Source organism: Lactuca serriola, chromosome 4 (genome assembly GCF_051521515.1).
Source record: "Lactuca serriola cultivar US96UC23 chromosome 4, Lser_US96UC23_V15, whole genome shotgun sequence".
Lineage (NCBI taxonomy): Eukaryota > Viridiplantae > Streptophyta > Magnoliopsida > Asterales > Asteraceae > Lactuca > Lactuca serriola.
In genome coordinates this window covers 209829276-209853757 of record NC_136411.1, presented here as the reverse complement: position 1 = coordinate 209853757, position 24482 = coordinate 209829276, and the positions used below count along the sequence as shown (strand labels likewise).

Here is a 24482-nt window from a genome sequence, read left to right as displayed (position 1 = left end):
GGTGACAAGTTCAAGACATCCGCTGATGAGTTACGGATCAATCTGCACATCCAAGCTCATCACATTGCGACATCTGCTCCAACATCACATATTGTTGATAGGTTTGAAGAAGAGCCAGCTCAAGCTCCAAGTGTTATGGCCTTAAAACGTGCCAAACTAGATAAATCTGCTGAGAAAGGTCAATACTTGTTTAAAAGGAGCTCAGATCAGAATGCTCCTGCGGATCAGCCCACCATCACCTTTACAGATATTGGAGAGAATCTCTTCAAGAATGTTTATGATGATAGGTCAGGGTTCATCTCATGGGGATTTCACGACACCTTAAACATGTGGCTCGTGAGACGTAAGAGTGGGACCACTGAACTATATAAAGATGATCATGACTTTAACTCCAGGACCAAGGTTGACCTTTCAGAATTGTCACAGGTTCCTTTTGCCAATCCCTGTCAAAATCCCCAGGCTACACAGTTCAAACATTTCTTGGAGGATCAAGTACTCAAGGATTTTCCTTCAATGAAGACTGGAGAGTCTATTATTAAAGTATACCCAAGTATCATTGATCCTAAAACCAATCAACCTCTTCGAGCTGTGATGTGGCTAGCTACCAAGCAAGTGAAGCAGATTCCTATCCTTCAGGATCATCCAAATGGATCTCTGCGAACTATGTTGTACTGGGTGTTTGATGAAACCACTGCATCTGCTGTCATCAAAATTGAGAAGGGATGCATCCGCTTGTACGATAAAAGAGACATGCTTCAGTTTGGAAAGTGGGATATACATCAGCTGAGCCATCATCATATTAAAGTTGCAGAAGACATCTTTGAGCCAGCTGCCAAAGACTTTACAGCTATTGTTGTGTAGATCATTAACAAACGGATAGGGAATGGAGCGATGGGGAAGTCGGATGTACTGGTGGTCGAAAAAGACTGAGCTCAAGCTAGCACCAAACCAAAGGGGAGATTGAAGGTTCTAGTTAGTGGTTTGGTCTAGGGTTTCATTGTAATAAGTTCTTTTGAATCTTTATGCAGTTTTGGTAGAATGTTTGTTAGTTTACGACCCATTAGTGAGTTTACGACTGTCAGCCTGTTTATGTCCGTAAACCCAGTGTTCGGACCAAGTCCACTATATATAGGGGTTTTTTAGGTCATTAATGGTTGTTGATGCCACAAGAGTTCACGATCATAGAGAGCAAGTTGTACCGAACGTTTTATGCAATATAAGCGTGTGCAAGCTTGTTTCAATTTTGTTTCTACCTTGTTTCTTATTCTATTTGATTGTGTGATTGCTTGATCATTGGTAAAGATCCGTTCAGGGACCTTACAATACACTTGCGTACGCTGAACATACTCCTCCAGGATCCAAAAATTCAAAATAAGCTCTTAGTGGCTAAGACAATGACTTCCAAACTTGGATATGACCCTAATGAGATGTATTAACCCGTAAAGTTGGCAACTTTACTCCTTTTCAAGGCTTAATGGGAGCAAAACCTTAATAAAATCCATAATAATGAACCAAACTCATGCATGCCTCACAATAACTCATCAAGATGACATTTTTATGAACAAGGGACATCCCAAAGGCCAACATCGCTCATTGTAAACTTTTGAAGTAGCTTATACTCACAAGGATGACTCTGAGGACCAAAAAGAACCCAAATTACTCCTTAAAATAGATCTAACACCTAGAGTCATCAAGATAGATATTTTATACCTCCAAAATGTAGATCAAGATGCAACAAGCCTAGATCAAAAAGCTTTAAGCAATCCCACACTTCTCCAATAAGCTCCTTCTTCTTTAAAGATCTCTAAAATGCATGAAATACCACTAAAAGCTCAAAAACTGCTCAAATGGGGGCTATGGTTTCGTTTATAGGGTTTAGAGGGATGGAGGCAAAAGATAATAGGGTATGGCGATGAGTTAAGGAGCTTAAATAGGGTCCAAGACCCTAAATTAGGGTTTGGGTCAGACTGGAGTATGCCCAACATACTTTTGGTACGCCCAACGTCCTTCCTAGAGCACCCACGATCATACTACTCATTATTCCCATCATACACCATTTATACCCAGCATACTAGTCTTCTCACTAGTACGCCCCGTGTACTCGATTAAACCCTAAAATCACCAAACTTCGGAAGGCCATAACTTCTTCGTTATAAGTCTGTTTTCGACGATCCTTATATCCACGAAGAGGTAATGGGAAGATCTACACTTCTATTAACTCATACTTTCCTTAAAACTTCACAAACAAAATCCAAATTCAATAAAAGCCCAAACTGGCACTTTACCGAAATACCCTTTGGCTCCAAAACACAAATCGAGCTCCCAGATCATCCAAATTAAATTATGCACACCCAAATGGTTCTAAATCTCCTTTCCTCAATGGCCCTAAGCCGGATGATACTCGGTCTTTGGGTCACCACCCTGCAATAGGAAACGATGCAGAATAGGGTGTTACATATTTAAAGTGGATTTCCAAACTATATATATATATATATATATATATATATATATATATATATATATATATATATATATATATATATATATATATATATACCAAAGGAATCCTACCTTCAATATGATTTTATCTAGTCATTCCTTATTTTATAGAACTTAGTATCATTGGGATTAATGAGGAATCTAATATATTCTTAATATAGTCTATGTAATAAAAACAAATGCTTAGACTTTGTAATATTTATATTTAGGTCAATTTAAAGGAAAAACAAAAATTTTATGCGAGGAGTTAACATAAAAATAAATCTTCCATCTTTAATCAAGTGAGTGCGTAGTTAATTTCAAGAGCATGCTTTTAATAAAAGTATCTAGTATTTAAAAGATTAAATATATGTTGCAAGCTTACTAGTTGTATTATGTGCTATATATAGATAGCTTGTAGAGTGATTGCATGACTACTTTCATTATCATAATCTTAATACAAGTATTGAATATTTAAAAGATTAAATGTATACCTTGCATGTGAATGTATCATTAGTTTCATGAACATAATCAAAACAAATGTATTGACTACTTATAAGATTAAATGATTACTGAATGCTTACTGTTTGTTTTTGTGCTAAGAGTTATAAAGGATTCTTACTTCAAAGTACGTTAAATAAGTTGGTAGTATCATACTAGAGGTGTGTGTCAGATTTTGAACAAATAGTAAAGCTTTTTTTTATGGAACTATTACTCGTTGAGGTACGAGTTACATACTGGAGTACTACATTTGTATTCCTTTATACAACCAGAAATGGTAGGTCTGTATCAAGCAACCAGTAGGTATGTTTGGGTCATCTTCCGGAGTAAGATGACAACCACTATTTTCCTTTTGGTATATTCATTCACGTCAATGTTTTTGTATTCTATCCTCCAGAAGGTTTTCCTTTAATGACTTATACTTTCCAAGAAATCTTTGAAGAAGTATGGTCTACTCGTTTCTTATAGTGATTCATCAGGATAAATCCCATATGATCATTGTTTTAGGATCAACATGTGAGAATCAACAAAACGGGTAACAGGGTTATAGTATCTTATAAATATCTATGGTGTATGATGTATCTCTATTTTTTTTTGTAACAGTTGGTTTTGCATGATTACTATTTACGTATTTTTAACATAACAATATCATGGGATTGACAAACTCATGTGTAGAACTGGCAATGGGGGTGGGTTTGGAGTGAATCAACAATGATCAAAAACTTTTTAATAAATTTGAAAATCTGATCCAAAACCCCTCCCTAACCTACAAGGTTTTGAATAACAAAACAATACCCTTATCCACCGAATCAATAGATATTGAAACCTACCCTATAACCAGTAGGTTTTTTTTAATAATCAAACACATTTTACTTAATTCTTAAAATTACAACTCTTAAAGAAAAATGTCTATTATAGCCTAATATTTAAAATAACTATTGTTAAATAAAATAAATGACAGATTTAGAAAATGCATTACGTATTCAAGAGCTTTCAAGTAGAATTAAAAATCACTATTGTAGCAACTTCCGATTGATTTTAGACTCTTGATTGCAGTGATAGAGAATAAAATTTACAAACTTTCTTACGATTGATAAATGACTTTATCGATTTATAAATGAAATTGGTGAATGCTTGATGAAATATAAATGAAATTATATCATGATTCTTGGTAGCATACTGAAAATCTAGAAATCGACCCCTCAAGTCTTGTGTAAAAACAGTTTTCTCTTTGGAATTTCGATTGGATTAAAATAAAATGTTAAGCGACATAATATATATATATATATATATATATATATATATATATATATATATATATATATATATATATATATATATATATATATATATATATGTGGTGGGTGATAAATGGAGCAGATTGATGATAATCCATACCCATCCATTTCAAATAGAAGGGCTAGCGGGTATAGGTCGTTAACAGGTAAACAAATCAAAAACTATGCTCCAAACCCATATATTTTTTATAGGTTTGCATCACATCAGGGATAAAACCTGCTCCATTTCTAGGTTTACCTATGTGTCTCACAAAGTTCCCAAAGTTGACATACTCAATTTATATGCATCGCATGTAAAACAACTAAGGTTACTTGAACTTGAAGAGAAATAATGAGTTATTAAAGATACAATACCGATATAACTTTATATTTTATTATGTTATGTATTGATTACGATATCCTTAAGGTTTAGTTATCTTAAAACAACATCAGGACTAAAAAAGGATTTATTAAACATGACTTTCCACTAACTAAGACACCATGGTTTTGAAAGCATCAAAAAAAACTTTGATTTCGCTTTGAAAAGTTGGGGATGTCACACATGCATTCCTAATAATCATTAATTAAATAATAATATTTTTTATTTGTAACCGTATCATGTAACAAATATATATAACAATCACATACTTACCACCGTAAATCAATACCGATGTAACTTTATATTTTATTATGTTATGTATTGACTATGACATCCTTAAGGTTTTGTTATCTTAAAACAACATCAACACTAAAGAAGGGTTTATTAAACACGACGTTCCACTAACTAAGACACCATGGTTATGAAAGCATCAAAAGAAACTTCGATTTGAGTTTGAAAAGTTGGGGATGTCACACATGCATTCCTAATAATCATGAATTAAATAATAATCTTTTTTATTTGTAACTGTATCATATAACAAATATATATAACAATCACATACTTGCCACTATAAATCCAAGTATGTAAATATGGTTAATTATTAACTATAATTTTTTCTATCATATGTTTTATAGATTTGGAAACCATGTATTAATGAGACTTTAAAGTAGTATATATATATATATATATATATATATATATATATATATATATATATATATATATATATATATATATATGGGACGGTTTCATTAGGATTCAAAATAAAGTATAGATCTTGTGATTCAAGCTCAACCATATATTTATGATTGTCGCTTTAACACTTCAGCATACCGTCGCAATAAGATAATACGTAATCATAAATTATAATATGTCTGAAAGGTAGGTATAATTATATATATATATATGTGTGTGTGTGTGTGTGTGTGTCTCTGTGTTTGTATGTGTGTTTGTGTGTGTGTAATGTCCCAAAAATACAAGATAAAAATTTTATTTTTTCATCAACCAAAATAATTCATTTAATTATTCCATAAGATAATAAGAGTATAAAGTATTCTCAAAACATCATAGTAAGTCATAAAAATAGATAGAATAGAAATTTCTAGGCGATACAGTGATCAAGCAGGAACTTTTCCTTTGGAACCAGAAGTATCTGAAATATTTTAATATAAAATGGTAAGTACAAATCTTATTGATAAATGGAGCAGATCGATGATAATCCATACTCATGCATTTCAAATAAAAGGGCTAGCGGGTATGGATCGTTAACTATATATATATATATATATATATATATATATATATATATATATATATATATATATATATATATATATATATATATATATATATATATAGGTATAGATATATATATATATATATAGATATATATATATATATATATATATATATATATATATATATATATATATATATATATGGGGTGGGTGATAAATGGAGCAGATCGATGATAATCCATACCCATCCATTTCAAATAAAAGGGCTAGCGGGTATGGATCGTTAACGGATAAACAAATCAAAAACTATGCTCCAAACACATGTATTTTTTACAGGTTTGCATCGCATCAGGTTTAAAATTTGCTCCATTGCTAGGTTTACCTATGTGTCTCACAAAGTTCTCAAAGTTGACATACTCAATTTATATGCATCGCATGTAAAACAACTAAGGTTACTGGAACTTGAAGAGAAATAATGAGTTATTAAAGATTTAATACCGATGTAATTTTATATTTTATTATGTTGTGTATTGAATACGACATCCTTAAGGTTTAGTTATCTTAAAACAACATCAGCACTAAAAAAGGATTTATTAAACAAGACTTTCCACTAACTAAGACACCATGGTTTTGAAAGCATAAAAAAAAAAACTTTGATTTGGCTTTGAAAAGTTGGGGATGTCACACATGCATTCCTAATAATCATGAATTAAATAATAATCTTTTTTATTTGTAACCGTATCATGTAACAAATATATATAACAATCACATACTTACCACCTTAAATCAATACCGATGTAACTTTATATTTTATTATGTTATGTAATGATTATGATATCCTTAAGGTTTAGTTATCTTAAAACAAGATCAACACTAAAAAAGGATTTATTAACCACGACTTTCCACCAACTAAGACACCATGGTTTTGAAAGCATCGAAAAAAAACTTCGATTTGGCTTTGAAAAGTTGGGGATGTCACACATGCATTCCTAATAATCATGAATGAAATAATAATCTTTTTTATTTGTAAATGTATCATGTAACAAATATATATATATATATATATATAACAATCACATACTTACCACCGTAAATTCAAGTATTTAAATATGGTTAATTATTAACTATAATTTTTTCTATCATATGTTTTATAGATTTGGAAACCATGTATTAATGAGATTTTAAAGTAGTATATATATATATATATATATATATATATATATATATATATATATATATATATATATATATATATATATATATATATATGGGTCGGTTTCATTAGGATTTAAAATAATGTATAGATCTTGTGATTCAAGCTCAACCATATATTTATCATTGTCGCTTTAACACTTAAGCATACCGTCGCGACAAGATAATATGTAATCATAAATTATTGTATGGCCGAAAGGTAGGTATATATATATATATATATATATATATATATATATATATATATATATATATATATATATATATATATATATATATATATATATATGTGTGTGTGTGTGTGTGTGTATGTGTTTGTGTGTGTGTGTGTAATGTCCCAAAAATACAAGATAAAATTTTCATTTTTTCATCAACCAAAATAATTCATTTAATTATTCCAAAAGATAATATGAGTATAAAGTATTCTCAAAACATCATAGTAAGTCATAAAAATAGATAGAATAGAAATTTGTAGGTGATACAGTGATCAAGCAGAACCTTTTCCTTTGGAACCAGAAGTATCTGAAATATTTTAATATAAAATGGTAAGTAGAAATCTTAGTGAGTTTCCCAAAAAACGACATGTCATATATGATATCACGGGTCTATTCCAACCCCAAGTGAATGTTGTGGGCCAAATCGTAGTATTACAATCACTTCCTACCATGGGCTAAATCATGGTCATTCATGCAAGTGCTAGAGGCCAGATCTTGTTCTTCCATGCAATTGCCAAGGTCTAAATCCTGGTTGTTTATACATTTGTAAGGGGGTCGTATCCTAGTATTTTATTCAAAAGTCACAAGACAACTAGCATCATATATAGTATATTGAGAAGATTCATCTGACACTCGAAGTTGACAAAACCAAAGATCTTACCTTCAAGACACTAGTGCTACACACTACCTAATGAAACACCTAAAGTCAAAACCTTAGTCTACTGTCTAAAACGAGTGATTTGACTAAACGTCACTCAGGTCAAAAATTCAACGGTCAACGGTCATCACGTCGTGGCCAACCAACGGCCACATCGTAGCTTTTCAACACATTCGCGACCAACACCACCACCATGTCGTGGAAAACATACAACCACACCGTGAGAGATACTTAAACAAACAGTTGTGAAACTCTCCCTCACCACGTTGTGGGGAGCAACATGCCACATCGTTCTTTCTGGCTGAAGAGGACATATTTGATTAAGCTCTTAATCTGCTAAGCCCTTTGTTGAAGCTTTCCAAAAAGATTCTTTGGAACCTAAAAGTTCATAAAAACCCAAACTTTATGAACATGCATGACCCATGCATGTCCTCCACTCCAACAAGGTCAAATAATAATTAAAATTACCTAAAACTTATGCATGGCTTTCAAAACACTTTCAGCTTCTAGATCCAGAAGATATTATACTCTAGCAACCTTGGTGAATCATAAAGTTGCTAACTTTATTACACCTATCCATTCAAAAATCAACAATAAACTAGTATATGCTAACTTTCTTAGATCTACTAGAAATGAACCATAAAGATTAAGTCTTGAAGACTTACAATGGTGCAGAAAATGATCACAAACGTGGAGATGAGTTGCTTGATGGATCCTTGCACGAGAAATCTTATTCTTCTGCCTTCAAAGGTCACCAAAACATCAAAGTGAGCTTAAAATCTTGAAAGAAGGCTAAGGTTTGATCTTATGCATATAGAGAAGTGTTGGAGGCCGAGGGTGGACAAACCCTAGCAATCAAATCCTTTAAATAGGGTCTGAAGCATTAGGATTTGTGTCAGGTATGACGCTACATCGTGGCTACTTAAAATGTTCGCAGACCAAAACTGGTTGTCTTGTCATGGTGATCCTCGCCACCACATCATGGCCACAAAATTCCACAAGTTTTAAGCATCATAATTTATAACTGAAAACGGAATGTTACAATATATGCCTAATGATAAATGATTACACATATATGTTTGTTCACAAAGTGATTAATCATATATGATTATGGTAGTTTGTGGCAGAGGAGGTGGTAGTAGCAATGGTGATGGTGATATAAGTGACGAAGATAGCAGTGGTGGTGTCGGTTGGGTGGCAGAGGTGATAGTGGTAGCTCTAGCATTTGTGGCGGTGGGGTAGATGGTAGGCGAAAAAGGAGTCTACAGTGCTACATAATCATATATGATTACAAAATCTCTCTTTGTGTCGAAACGTTAGAGGTTTAGAGTGGCAAAATCATAAATATGTGGTTAGGTTTGAATCTTAAGATTTTTTTGAAAATATCATGTAACCTCTCTCTCTCTCTCTCTCTTTATATATATATATATATATATATATATATATATATATATATATATATATATATATATATATATATATATATATATATATATATATATATATAAACAATTTAAGAATACTTGGATAAGGGTTTTTTAAGAAATTACTTTTGAAGTCGAAACAAAGGTAAAAGGGAGCTGTCTTCATTAAATTCTTTGGAAAGAGACATGATGAAGGATGCAGAGGGAAAAGACAGAGTGAGTCTTCTCCTCTTAGCTATGCTCCAATATCTTCCACTTGAAACTACCTCCTCTCTCATTCAATTTCTACCATGCCAAATAATATTTCTGATATAGAACAGTTATTTGTTTACAGCATTGGAACTATTGAAGATATGATGTGTAACGCGGAATGAGGTGACGAAATAAGTAAAAATAAACAAATTTCAAGCAATGTGCAAGAAGAGTTGATAGTTATTACTTGTAATAAGACGAAGATGACAAAAAAACAACACGTATATATTAGTAATTTGGTATTGTCTACATGTGTCTTAGCCATGTTTATTGCCTACTCTTTTTGTATACGTTCACACTGACCTTGGGAAAAAAAATACTACTCGATGTGTCTGAGTATTTTCTTTTAATATTATTTTTTTGATTCAGAAAATTTGTAGAACCATAAATGAGAGAAGAAGATATATACATACGATGATAATTTCTTTTGTCGCTTTTCCCATGTACTATCACGCTTCTTTTGGTCCCTTAATATCACAATGCCTAATTTGACCCTTTATCCCTGCTGAAATGCATATTTTGTTTTACTTTGGTTATATATATTGCGGTCACATTCTACATATATTATATAGCATTTTGATGACCTATATATGCTTAGATCGCATAAAAGATGCCTAACACATATTGTTAGTCATCGAGATAGTTATATACGTAGAAAATTACATACATACACGTTTATATTGGTATGTATCAGAGGGATTCACAATAAAATTAAATACGTGAATGGTATACTTTAAATCCAAATAATAATGTGTCTTGCATCCGTTTTGGAACCCATGAAGGATAATTAATGAAAGACGTCGTTCTCAAAGACATTTAAGAAGAAAGTTTTTTAAAAGGGTCACATGCACATACTCTTTGTCACATCAAAACACATAGAGTCTGTATGTATACATGATGTTCATCTGTATATGCATTTATTTAGTCATAAAAAAGCTAGCTTTCACCTTTGTATTAAATGAAAATGCAGGGTAATAGTAAAGATGATTGGATATTCACTGAACAACCCACCTCCCTCTTCTATCAAGATTCAAGAAACTTGTGTTAATTGTGCCTTTTGCTTTTCTTTTTAATATATATATATATATATATATATATATATATATATATATATATATATATATATATATATATATATATATATATATATTATTGAAGATTTTTTTTTTTTTGACAGCTTGTAGCTGTCTCTGGCGATGGTAAACAGGTAAAATTTCAGAGGAATTATGACCTTATTTAGATTGCTAGATAGGTTTAGGAGTTGGAATTTAATATTATTTGACAATAAAATAGAGGAAATTAAACTATAAAGCTTGCTATTATTTACTAGGGTTTTTTATCCAACTTCATAAAGGTATGTCTGTTCTTTGTTCTTTGTGTGTGTGTGTGGGAGGTGGGTGGGGTTGGGGGTGGCTAAGATCCAGCTAATTGGTTTGTACTTATATATAATGATGTATAGATGAGAATAAACTCTTGTTATCTTAGTGTTCTTTCTTTTTTTTTCTTTCTTTCTTTCTCTTCTGTCTTTGTTGGTTAATCTATTGGGTTGACTATATTGTTGAAATTAACAGGGAGAGAAAAATGGAGTCATCTTCCAAAATATATGGAGATGGAACAGAAGAATGTCAGAGCAGTGAATCTGGGTGGACAATGTACATTGGTTCCTCCATGGATGACGACGACGGTGGTGACGGTGGTGCTGTGTATGATGCACGTGGTACTTGTGGTGGCAGGAAGAAGGGTACTGTGAAGATAGAAGATGAAGATACAGATGATTCAATGACTTCCGATGCTTCATCTGGCCCAAGTCATCTGCACCTTCAACAACCATGGGATGCACAGGAAGATGAAGGTGACGAGAATCATAAACAAGAAAACTACAAGGGTTCAAGCAAGAAGAACAAGAAATCAGCAGGGAAGAAGAAAGGTGGGTATGAAGAAACCAGGAAAAAAGACGAGAATGAGAAGAGAGGTGTGATTACTACTGTTCAAAGTGGCAATAGGGCTTGGTTTATGAGTAAAAGAAAGTAAAGAAAACACAGTTTTCCGATCTTGTTTTCGTTCTTTTGTGGTTGGTGGTGATGGTGGTAGGCGGTGGTAACCACCGGCAGGTAGCTAGTTAAAGCTTTTGAAATGAAGTTGTTCTAGAAAGAATCGATTAATACCAGGGAATCATACTGTTATTTTTTGTGTGTATGGTTTCTGTACATCTAATGAAATATCCATCATATGTCGTATGTTTAATTATTTTCTTATTCGTTTCATTTCATGTTTTATTTGTGTATACCACTTATATATGTTTCTTTTCAAAATCATATAAAACAAAATGTACATATATTTTGCTCACATGTGCATGAATGGAGTTACATCATAAAATCCAAATTAAATCTTAAATACGAATTGAAACTTGGATTACCAAAAAAATGATTCGTTGATGGAAGAACATCAACATGGTCCACTCATTAAGTTTACTTAATTCTAACCTACATGTCAAATGATCATTATTTCAAACGAATATCACATCAACTTTAAAAGCGATACCTTCAATTAAGGAGTCTTGATATATTCACAAAAAATAGATTATCCTATATATAGTTGAAACATATTTATAATAACTTAAAAACGTGTCATACTTTATTATGATTAAGCTCCCATTTATAGTTTTATCTTCTCAAAAAGAAAAACGAAGAAGATATATATCGTTTTCGTTGTTTTCGTTTGGAGAATCTAACATATGCATCAATGAGTTGTACCTTACAATTAGAGAAACGTGAGTTAGTAGAATGGAACACTTGTAAAGTTGGTAAAAGCACATGACACGAAGGAAGGAGGAGGAAGGAAGAAGGAAAGGTCTAATTATAAGCCACCATAGCCACAGCTCAAACACCCAACTTCACAGATAGATTACACATGACGGCTGCACATGCTCCATTCCTTAATTTCCCCTAATTTATATTGTTTGCTAATCCAATTTTGTGATTTATAAGATCGTTAATTAATCTAACATTTTACTGTATACGTGTACGTAACTGTTATCTGTTTATATGTAATGAGACCCACATAGACAATCTAATGTTGATTTGGATGTTCTTGAAACAAAAAATTGTTATATAAATGAACCTAAATTCCAGAACCATGTCATGGAATCGTATATGTATGATTTCTGTAATGATGATAAGTTCTACTTAAAGTTAATGTCTTTTTTATATATTCATGAAACTATTTTTGTGATTTCATATTTAAATATTTGTATGCGCTAAGTAATGGATAGAATTATGAGATGTATTTAGTTTTATTAAAAAGAAATTATTTCAGGAAAATCTTTTATCATGCCACTAAGTACAATGTATGCATGTGTGTAAGTGCTTTATATTATTTATATTTTATCAAAAGAAATTTTGGTAACATGGTACGATGCTTGTCGTAATAATGCAAACAAAAAAATAAAAACAAGATATTGTTTAGACTAATTAAACGCTTTAATTTTGGCTATATCTTGTGGTCTATACTTCATTTCCTCCATCTAATCTATGTATTTTATTATATGGACGATTATAATTGATATGAAAATATTAAAATCATTGAATTATTTAGGACGGCAGGATATATATCTAATATTTTAAAAAGCTAAAGTATTAATGTAATTATTGATACGATATTTTCTTTAAATGTTTATCATTAGGTTGTTGGACTGTTTTATGTCGACATGGAGTTTTAATTAAATTTATGTGTACACCTAATTTTTTAGTTATTTATGTAACTTCCCACAAGGCACATATCATTATATTATCAGCTCAAGCCAATCGGCAAGAAAACATTCTAGAGGGTCATCGTACCCATCTTGAAATTGCTTCGTTCGTGCCTCCTTAACAATATAGTTCTCATGTGATATGTTTCCCTCAAGGCTTTAAAACACATTGCTTCATATAAAAGATAACTCAGTCTTATAAGAATTGCTTAGTTCTCATTTTCAACCGAGATGTGTATGTAGTCCCCCACCTTCGACCTACCCATTGCAGTATTTGATATTATCATCGACAAATTGACTCGTGCATTAGCTTTGATAACATTTGTAACATACCCTACTACATGTACAACAATATTGTCCTTTTTGTGCATATCAGCAGAAAGACTTCGCAATAGGGTCATCCATCCTGAAATTGTTTTGCCTCTTTAAATGTAGAGTTATCATGGGATATTTTTTCCTCACAAACTTAAAACATGTTGTGTTACAGAAGGTATCTACACCTCTTAATAGGTGAATTCTTAGTTCTCCTTTCCATTCAACGAGGGTAACTGTTCTAACCCCCCTCCCCCCCCCCCCCCCCCCATTTATGGGGTTCAACATCTCTATCGAACATATCGACTTGTGTTATGGCTATGATACCATCCAAATCACCAATATCACTCAAAAGCACAAAATTCCCAAAATACCCCTAAGTCGAACATAGTCAAACTTGGTCAAAGTCAAAGTCAAACTGGTCAAACCAACTGAGTCGGCTCAGTTAACCCGCCCGAGTCACCACAGAATGAGTACGCGGGGCGTACTCTAAAGGTATGTTGGGCGTACTTACATGTTGACCACCATCGAGGTGGTTGACCTCGTACGCAAGGCGTACTCCAAATACGCGGGGCATACTCCCAAAAGTGCTAAAACTCAATAAGTGCTTAATGGCTTAAGCACTCATGCCCATTGTTCAGATCTGTGGCTAAAATACTCTCAAGAGTCATAAACTTTCCAACTTTATGACTTTGCATGTTCCTTAAGTGCTTATCTCAACTTCATAATCCATTAACACCTTCTAAATTATGCATGGAGCAAAACCAACCACTTGGATTCCATTTTTATGACTCAAGACCCTTCTAAGGGTCTGAAAGGACAACTCAATGGGTCAAGAACATGCTATGTTCATGAATCATCATTTTGGGACCAAAAAGTGTCTTTAAAGAGCAAAAACCTAGATCTACAAGATGAAGTGGTAATATGCAAGCTTTATGCATTCAAGATATTGCAAACTAAGTAGAAATCAAGGTGCTCTCAACTCCAAGATCTTCTCACAATCTTCTTCTCTCTTCAAAACCACTGCAAAACTCTCTTAAACGCTCAAAATTGCTCTCTCTTGCTCTAGGGTTGCTTGAGGGTGGTTATCACAGATAGAGGCTAGGTAAGAAGAGGATATGAGTCCATAAGGTTGCTTAAATATGATCCAAAGACCTAAAATTAGGGTTTTCATGCATCCCACGTATGCCCTACGTCCGAAGTATACGACTAGCGTACTAAGGCACACCTTAGTACGTTTATTGTACACACATCTATGCACATCGTACTCATCCTATCTCAATTTTCACCAAAATGCCACTTTGGGCCCCCTTTTTCACTCTTTCTTAACTTAGGGACCAAAAATGTAGCATAAATAAAATTATTGAGTCAAAATTAGAAATACCATAACATCATGATGTTACACAATCTAGTTTAAGTGGGGGAGAGTTGTAACACCCGTTTTTCGTAGTTGTTTAACTTAAGACTTACCAGGATCAAAGACGGAGTTTTTGGGAAAAAAACTCCATGCCACAACATGGTGGATGGATACCCACGACGGCATGACTTAAATGAAACGCTTCCATCCGATGAGTACCACGGTGTGGCACTTGTTCTAGACAAAATCCATGATTTTAGGGTTTCTCTTATATTTTTGCAACATGCCCCAGGGATTAGCGCATCCTCCTCAACCTCCATGACTCTCAAACCTCTGAAACCCTAACCTTAATCCCTATTGGTGATTATTGGCTCATTTTGGTACTTTTAGTAGATTGAAGAAGAAGAAGAAGAAGGTGTTCTAGTGTTTTAAGCAAGCAAGGAAACCTCCCCATCATTCTCTTAAGCATATTTTGGACCTTTGAAATGTTTAGCACCCAATCATTGGCTATGAAAGATTTTAGCTAGGGACTGTGTCGACAAGGTGAGTCTTCTCACTATATTATGTAGACTGCTAGATTGTCTCTGTGACTCTCGCATGAAAGACTGTGGTTGCATCACATCACTTGTATGAAAGTGTGTGGTTGAATCACAACACTTGTATGAAATACTATGGTTGGATTACATCTATACGAAAGATTGTGGTTGGATCACAACACTTGTATAAAGACTTTGGTTAGATCACAACACTTGTTTGTCTTTGTGACTTGCATGGAAGACCATGGTTGGATCATGGAAAAAAGGTTATGGTCGGGCTATAATCTTGGAATGATTGTAAAATTATGGTTAGATCATAACATCCGTTAGGGTTGGGTATACTGATATGTATGGCATGTGGTATTTTTGGGAACTCGCTAACTTTATGCTTATGTTTTTGTGGTTTAAACATTTTTTGGTACATCCAGTTCAATAGGGAAGAGACCGACTTGATTGCACAGCGTCCCCTGATGGCTTCTCCGTTCGCACTGATTGTTATTGTATTACTCTGATGTTTGAAAAATACATTTTTCATTGATTGGATTTGAACAAATGGTTGTATGGATTTGATGTTTTAAAAATGAAAATTTTTGTTGGTATTTTTGGGACGTTACAAAGATATCTACTTAGCCTACATATAGCATATGCAAAGTCAAGTATAGTATATATCATTAGATACATCAGACTACAAATTATTCTTGAAAATTCCACTTGTACAACACTCTCCCTTCAATTTTTAGAATCTTAACCATATAATGTGTTTGACTTAATATCACGTCATCTAGTGTTCTTGTGATCTTGAATCCATGAATCGCATTAGCTATAACCCTGTCTTTCACGTCAAACTTAGATCTGAACATATCCTTAGTTTATATTATTATCTTATCGTCAGTTACAATGATGAGCATATCATCAGCATATAAACATACGATGGCATAACCATGACTAGTGTTTTTCACATAGACACACTTTTCACACTCATTTATTCTAAATCTAATTTCCAACATGCCTTGGTCAAATTTTGATGTCACTGCTCTGGAGATTGCTTTAAGCCATACAAAGACTTAACAACTTTATAAACATTTTAATTCTTTTTCTTGAGACAACAAATCTTTTAGGTTGCACCATTTAGATTTCTTCGTCTAAATCTCCTTTTAGAAAAGCAATTTGCACATCCATTTGGTGAACTTGCAGATTTTTAATAGTTGCAATGGCAAGCACCAATCTAACGGATGTTATTTGTGTTACTAGAGAATATGCATCAACTTAGTTTAGACTTTCCTTTTTTCTATATCCTTTGATTACCAACCTTTCCTTGTATTTATCAATACTACCATTAGCTTTCATCTTTCTCTTAATGATCCAACGGTAACCAAGTGGCTTACAATCTGGAGGTAATCCTCTCGTTCCCACGTATGGTTTTGTAAGATAGAATCTATCTCACTTTTGATGGCTTCTTTCCAATCTGGTCCCTGAGAATAATTGATTGCCCTAATGATAGATTTTGTGTTCACTTTCCAATATAGATGTGTAGAATTCCTGACCAAATGATTTTTCAACTCTAGCCCATTTACTTCTTCTAGGTTCTATTTCTTCCTCATCGCGTTAAACTAGCTAATCTTATTGAACAACATCCTTATCCAGTGAAGATGTATTTTTAGCCTCCTTATACAAACAAGGAAACACATTTTCAAAGAATGAAGCACTCCTTGATTCCATTATTATATTCTTGTGTATTTCAGGATTCTTAGAATCATGCACAAGTAATCAATAAGCACTACTATTTTGTGCATACGTAATGAATACGCAATCCACTATTTTAGGTCCTTGATTTTGTACCTTAGGTGGTGGTACAACAACTTTAGCTAGGAACCCCCACAATCGTAAGTATTTATATGATGGTTTCCTTCCCACCCAAAATTCATATGGTGTTTCATTCTTTTCCTTTCAATGTATCTTATTCAAAAGATAGTTAGAACACAAAATTGCTTCTCTCGCATGTTCTGGATTAAACAAGAACTAATTAGCATGGCATTCACCATTTCAAGGTACAATTCTTTTCTCAACAATACCATTTTGTTGAGGTGAATAGGGTGCTTTGAAATCATTACAAATTCCATTTTGAGAACAAAATTTAACAAATGAAGAAACATATTCTCCACCCCTGTCACTTTTAACCACCTTGCTTTTCTTGTTGAGTTGATTCTGAACTTCATTTTTATACAAGACAAACTTGTCAATTGCTTCATATTCACTCTTAAGTAATTATATGTAGCAATATGTTGTGCTATCATCGATGAATATGATGAATTATTTGTTGCCAACTATAGTAGGAATAGGATATAAATCACACATAGCAGTATGAATTAAATCAAGAGGTTCATTGTTTCTTTCAACCGTTTGGAAAGATGATCCGGTAAGTTTGGCTTCAACACATATGGGACATTTGTTATTAAATCAATGTCAAATTTTGGTATGTAGATTAGTTTAACCAAATGACGAATAGAATTACAATTTACATGTCCTAAATAGCCTTTCCAAACATTTGAAAACTCAAGCATATAAGTATAACTAGTAACCGCTTCATTCATTTTGTTTGTCACCATTACATTTAATTTGAACATGTGATTCATGGCATATCCTTTTCCCACAAACATACGACTTTTGGACAAATCAAACTATTCCAAGTCAAACAAAATTTTAAAACCAAACATATTGAATAACCATCCCGACACGAGATGCTTACAAAGTTCTGGAACATCCAAAACATCCCTAAGCTTTAACTTTTCCCGGATAACATTTTTAGAACAACATCGACATCACCTTTGATATATGTGTTGGCTGCATTTCCCATGTAGAGCTTCTCATCATTATCAACATCCTTGTATGTGTTGAAATTGATCTTGTCATGACACACATGACTAGTAGCTCTAATATCGATCCACCATTATATTAATTTGTGCAACATTTTCACCTTCGAGACCATGGTTGTAAGATCCATAATCATGGCTACCAACTGCATATCATCTTTCACCATGTTTTCTTGATGAGGATTATCCCGCTTAGTTTGTGGGCATTCTAAAGCTTTGTGACCATTTGGCCATACTTGTAGCACTTAAACTTCTTCTTGAAGTTTCCAGATTTAGGGACTATGTTTTTACCCTTTCCCTTTCCATTGTTTGCTCCCTTGCCTTTGTTCTTGGAAGCTTGAGCAACTTCCACAACATGAACCTTTGAAGATTCAACACCACCACCTTACTTCAAGGCCATCTGATTGTCTTCTTCAATGCGAAGACGCACCACAACCTTCTTTAGGATCAAATCATTTCATTTATGCTTAAGTTAGTTCTTAAAGTTTATCCACCTGGGAGGAAGCATTTCGATTATCGATGCAACTTGGAAAGACTCATTAAGAACCATCCCATCTGAAATCTTATCATGTATAATTTCTTGAAGATCTTGGACATCACTCATAACAGATTTTGAATCAATCATTTTGAACTCCAAGAATTTTGGAACAACATGCTTCTTGGTTCCAACATCTCTAGTCTTATACATTCATTATAAAGATTCCCATAACTCCATAGTCGTTGTAACTTTTCAGTAGACATTGTAAAGTGCATCAGTTTGCCCATTCAACATGTAGTTGCATCATATAAATTTGAAGTGCTTCCAAGCGTCCACCGTGCTCACAAATTGAGCATTGGCTTCTCCCTAAGCAACTTGGGGAGCATTTCTATAAGGAACCAAGCCAAGTTACGTGTGGTTAATTAGAAAAACATATTATGTCGCCATATGTTGAAGTTAAGACCCGAAAACTTCTCTGGTCTCTTAGCATGATTAGCCATGATGTTTGGCGTAGGAATGGTATCATTCTCGTTCACAACAAGGGGATGAGTTGGTGTTCTAATTTTTACAGTCATTCAGAAAATATTATTCAAACAGATAACTAGAACTACAAACGAAACTTTATACATAAAACAGATATAACATTGTTGGATTAGGCGTCTAAGCCCATAACTATAATTGGTATGCACTTGACCCGTTAGTAACATGGTCCTTTTGGGTTGCCTTTACGAGAGAAATTTGATAGGATGGATATTTGAGAAAGAGGTTATTTGTGATTTATTAATATATTATAAGAATAATATATTAATTGAAAAGTCATACTACTTAATTGCTATTGGTCATGAATTAATTTGGAATTAATTTAGTGATCAAAAGAGACTGATTATATTAATGAGGATTGATTAAGTAAATCATTGATACATAGAGTTTGGGCTAATGATCCATGTTGATTAGGGATGGACTAAATCTATGTGAGAGTCCATGAAGAGTTAGTCCAAAAGGCTATCAAATGTGTTATTGTATTAAAGGCCTAAGTGAATGAATTAGGGTTTACAAGTTGAAACCCTAGGAATTGCACACCATAAATGTAACCCCTAACACTCCTAAAATCAGCCAAGACTTCCAAGAAGCAACCCTAGCTGATTTTGGTGCCTCCTAAGCTCTCTCTCATAATCCTCCATTGTTCTTGGTGTTTATGACTTATTTGAGGTATCACATTTGAGGTACTAAGCTCTTGAAAGGCCAAATTCTACAAGCTATAACCAAGAGGTATTCATCTAACTTGTTTTATGACGTAAATCTCTAAATTGTATGATAGTTAGGGTTCATGCTATGGATAAATGAAAATTTCATGTATAACTTGAGAAAACATAGATCCAAAGCATTAGGGTTGTATGTGCACCATAGGATTGTTATAGTGCTCAAAACCCATCAGTGGTATCCGAGCCTAGATAAAATATACAATGTTTCGATGCTCTCACAGAGGAGAACAAAACCCACTCATGGTAAGGCTCTGCTGGTGAAAGAAGAAAAGGTTGCGGGAAGATGTTTGATGGTGACAGATGGTGTGTCACAAATGCGAGGATACACAACAGATGGTGGACTGGATGACGAGAAGGAGCGAGAGGACAGATGTTTCGCTGCGAAACATGTTAGTGCACAGATCAACGAATGTGATGAGTTGATCAAGAAGGTACAAAATACTCTCATTTCTCCGAAAATACCCATTACAAACTATGAAAAGGAACTAAATGGATTAAAATCTAAATTTTCTAGTTTAATTAGTAGTCTTACCCAAACTCGTGTCACAAACTCTAACCTGACTATTCAAATTAGCAGGGTATCGTCAAAGAGTGAGGAAAGGAGAATATGGATTAAGTAAAAGGAGAAGGAATTAATTAAGTCTAGGATGAGTCAATCTATTTGCAACGAGACAATCTTAAGCTTTTAAAACAACGAAATGTTTTTTGTTTGATTGCTAAAAGACTATATTTTAATATCACTCAGTTACATCTCGATTGTGAAATAGGAAAGAATATACATCGCATGATTTTACCCTTGCTTGAGTTAAAGGAGGATGAAGTCGATATCGAAGCTTACAACTGTGAAAATGTTATATCTTCTGATGAAATATCTCCTGCCTACAAAATTGGTCTTGACAAAAGAGAGTCCTACATAAAGTCAAAAGACCATAAGGACATGCTCAAAAATCTGTTGGATGAAAACGACAAACTAAAACTGAGAACCGAAACTGTACAGAAATTTGACTCGTTGAATGCCAAGTTAAGTTCAGAAAATAAAATTGATTTTGAAAATGCATCTGAACTTAATGAGGATGATGACATGAGTGAAATCTCTGTAGAGGATGAGGTGGATTGTTCTGAATTTGTCAAGAGCGAACCCGAAACTAATAAAAATTTCATTTCTGAAAATTCAGATGAGTTTGCTCGTATATCCAAAGAAAAGGCCAACGTGCTTAACGAAAAAGCAGTTGTATTTCAAAAGGTCCAAACTACTCCTAATCAGTTCTATAAAGTTATTGGAGTAACTGAACATCAAACAGCCGAACTCACAGCGTTAGTTAACGAAGATAATGCTGATGGATGTGATGAGTTTTTCTGGTCGGCACCGATTGATAACGCCAATGAAACAGAAGGTCTTTCTCAGAAAACATCATGGAGAGTGAAGAGTAGGTATGTGGCAGAACCACTTAATGAACCTACACGATTTGATGTGCCAAGTACAAGTGGTACCAAAACATCTTCAGGCGAACCAGTCATGTCATCAACTGAGACATGTTTGCTAAAGAGCGAAAGTCATGCTCAAGTACCAAAGAAAAAGGCCAACATTCACAAAATCCAAAACAAGTGGCAGAACGAAAGCACAAACGTAACTTGAGATACAAGAAGAATCTCACAGAGAGGAAACAATTTTGGCAATTACAGAATCTTCATTACGTTGGGTATGAAAAGACAAACAAGTCGCAAGAAGAAACAAGAGCCAATTCCACTTCACGAAAACAATCTCCCTTACATGGCAACAACAACCGAAACAAGGATTTTGGCTACTACTACGAAAACAACCAAAGGAAAAGGTTCGGTTCACAAAGTCACAACAACCGAAAGAAAAGTTTCGGGCATCAGGTGATCAACAACCGAAAGGGCACTTTCAGTCCCCATAGTAAAACAGACCGACAGGGTAATTTCGGTCCCCGCGGCAATGACAGCCGAAAGGACGTTTTCGGTCCTCAACATGTAAGCAACCAAAAGGATGGGTTCGGTCCCAAGTCCACTTGTCAGAAGAACCGAAGAGAAAGCAGTTTCCTTTCTCAACCAAGGAAGAGCAATAACCAAAGGTCTAACTTTGCCTCTAAATCTCCTTCTTCTTATTCTCGTTCTCACTCAACAAAAGATTCAAAAGGGAAAGGAAAGCTCTGTCCAGAACACGAAAAACGCCCGAAAGAGACCCGAAAGCATGCAGACGTCAAAACCACAAATCCTTCATCTAAATCAAATGAGTCCAAGTCAAATAAAATCAAAGTTTTTACTATAAAAAGAAAAGATGAAACAACACTAATAAAAAAAACTTATATGGTTGATGTTTCTCTTACTATTCCTAGTACTGTAAAATGCTCACAAGGACCCAAGAAGCTTTGGGTCCCTAAATATGCTTGATATTTTGCAGGTTATTCGTGACGAGCAGTTCGATGAAGAACAGTACATTAACAGTGGTTGCTCGCGTCACATGATAGGAAGAAGGCAAGAACTGAGGGAGTTTCGGTCCCTAAAGGATGGTGGAACGGTGAAATATGGCAATAATTCGTTTGGAATAATCAAAGGCTATGTTATGATTACAAATGGTGATTTCTCAATAAGAAAGGTAGCATACGTTGAAGGATTGCAGCACAACCTAATTAGTGTCTCACAACTGGTGGTTGGTACCGGATTGAAAGTCTCCTTTGATGACAAAGGCTCATAAATTGTTGAAAAGGAGTCAAATAATATTCTGCTGAAGTCGAAGCGAAAGGGAGAAATGTACCCTCTAAATCTCAATCCAATTCGAGGGAAACCAGCTATTTGCCTGCTAACGAAGGCACACTCAGACGAAAGCTGGTTATGGCATCGAAGGATCTCACATCTCAATTTCAAAGATATCAACAAGCTGGTGCTTGGAGATCACGTTCGAGGTCTTCCAGTTCTCATATTTGACAAAGAACATCTGTGTGCAACTTGTGAAATGGGAAAGCAAAGTCGACAAACTCATCCTTCTATAATCAACACAAAGGTGATAGAACCACTAGAGCTACTACACATCGATTTGTGTGGTCCTTCCTCAATCGAAAGCATTGGTTATTGTAGACGATTTCTCTCGCTTCACATGGGTATTTTTCTTGAAGCATAAATCAGAGGCCACTCCCAAGCTCAAACTCTTTATAAAGCAAGTAGAGGTTCAATTACAAAAAGTGGTTCGTAACGTGAGAAGCGAAAATGGCTTGGAATTCAAGAACAAGGATTTTGAAGACTTTCTAGTAGAGAAGGGAACAAGTCACAACTTTTCTGCTCTATATACTCCACAACAGAATGGAATCATTGAAAGGAGAAATCGTTCTCTGTGCGAAGCAGCCCGAACTATGCTGAACTTCGCTTCCTTACCTTTGTATTTCTGGGCTGATGCTATTGCTGCTGCTTGCTACACGCATAATAGATCATATCTTAACAAGCGCTTCTCAATCACTCATTATGAAATCTTGAACAACCGAAAGCCAAATGTGAAGTTCTTTCACGTGTTCGGTTCAAGATGCTTCATCTTCAACTCAAAGGAGAACTGAAACAAGTTTGATGCCAAGGCCGATGAAGGGATATTTTTGGGCTACTCCTTGAACTTAAAGGCATATAGGGTTCTGAATAAACGTTCAAAGAAAATTGAAGAAACCTACTATGTCACTTTCAACGACAACTATGTCAAGAAATTGAAGGCAACTGAAGGTGTTATGCAAGAAATCTTTCCAAAGTCCGGTCAAGTGGCGGTGCCCATTTCAAATCTTTTCGAGCAATACATGCTGCTTTTCGATGAACCAGAGAGAGCTTTTAATTCTGAATCCAAGGCTAAAGATAACCAGGTCGACAATCTGAAGTGAATCATTGACGATGCTGCAAAGAAGATGGCGGAAGAACAACCGAAAGCAGCCGAACAGCCTGACTCAAGCAAACCTTCCAGTGATAGTCCTTATATCCAGGGGGAGGGTTCATCTCCTCCAAATAATCAAGATTCATCATTCCAGGGGGAGAATCCATCATCATCATCATCGTTCGAGGGGGAGAATGCAAATACTAATGATGATGATACTCTATCAGAACTTGAAGAAGAAATAAATACATAATTGGATCCCTCTTGCGATCCAAATTACCCTCTTCTCATCAAATGGACCAAAGATTATCCTAAAAGTCAAATTATTGGAGAATCATCTGAAAAGATCTTAACTCAATCACAGCTGAAAGCAAAACAAGCTGCATTATTCTCTCAAGTAGAATTTTGCATGTTCAACTC

The 24482-nt window shown here is 34.3% G+C and overlaps 1 protein-coding gene across 1 annotated transcript; it reads left to right on the top strand.

Annotated features, from left to right (window-relative positions):
- The first annotated feature begins 10790 nt into the window (after positions 1 to 10790).
- LOC145103224 (uncharacterized) lies at positions 10791 to 11878 on the top strand. Its single transcript, XM_079040783.1, has 2 exons — positions 10791 to 10841; positions 11206 to 11878. Exons 1-2 carry the CDS (start codon positions 10831 to 10833, stop codon positions 11663 to 11665), a joined length of 471 nt encoding a protein of 156 aa, XP_078896909.1. The 5' UTR covers positions 10791 to 10830; the 3' UTR covers positions 11666 to 11878.
- The last annotated feature ends 12604 nt before the right edge of the window (positions 11879 to 24482 follow it).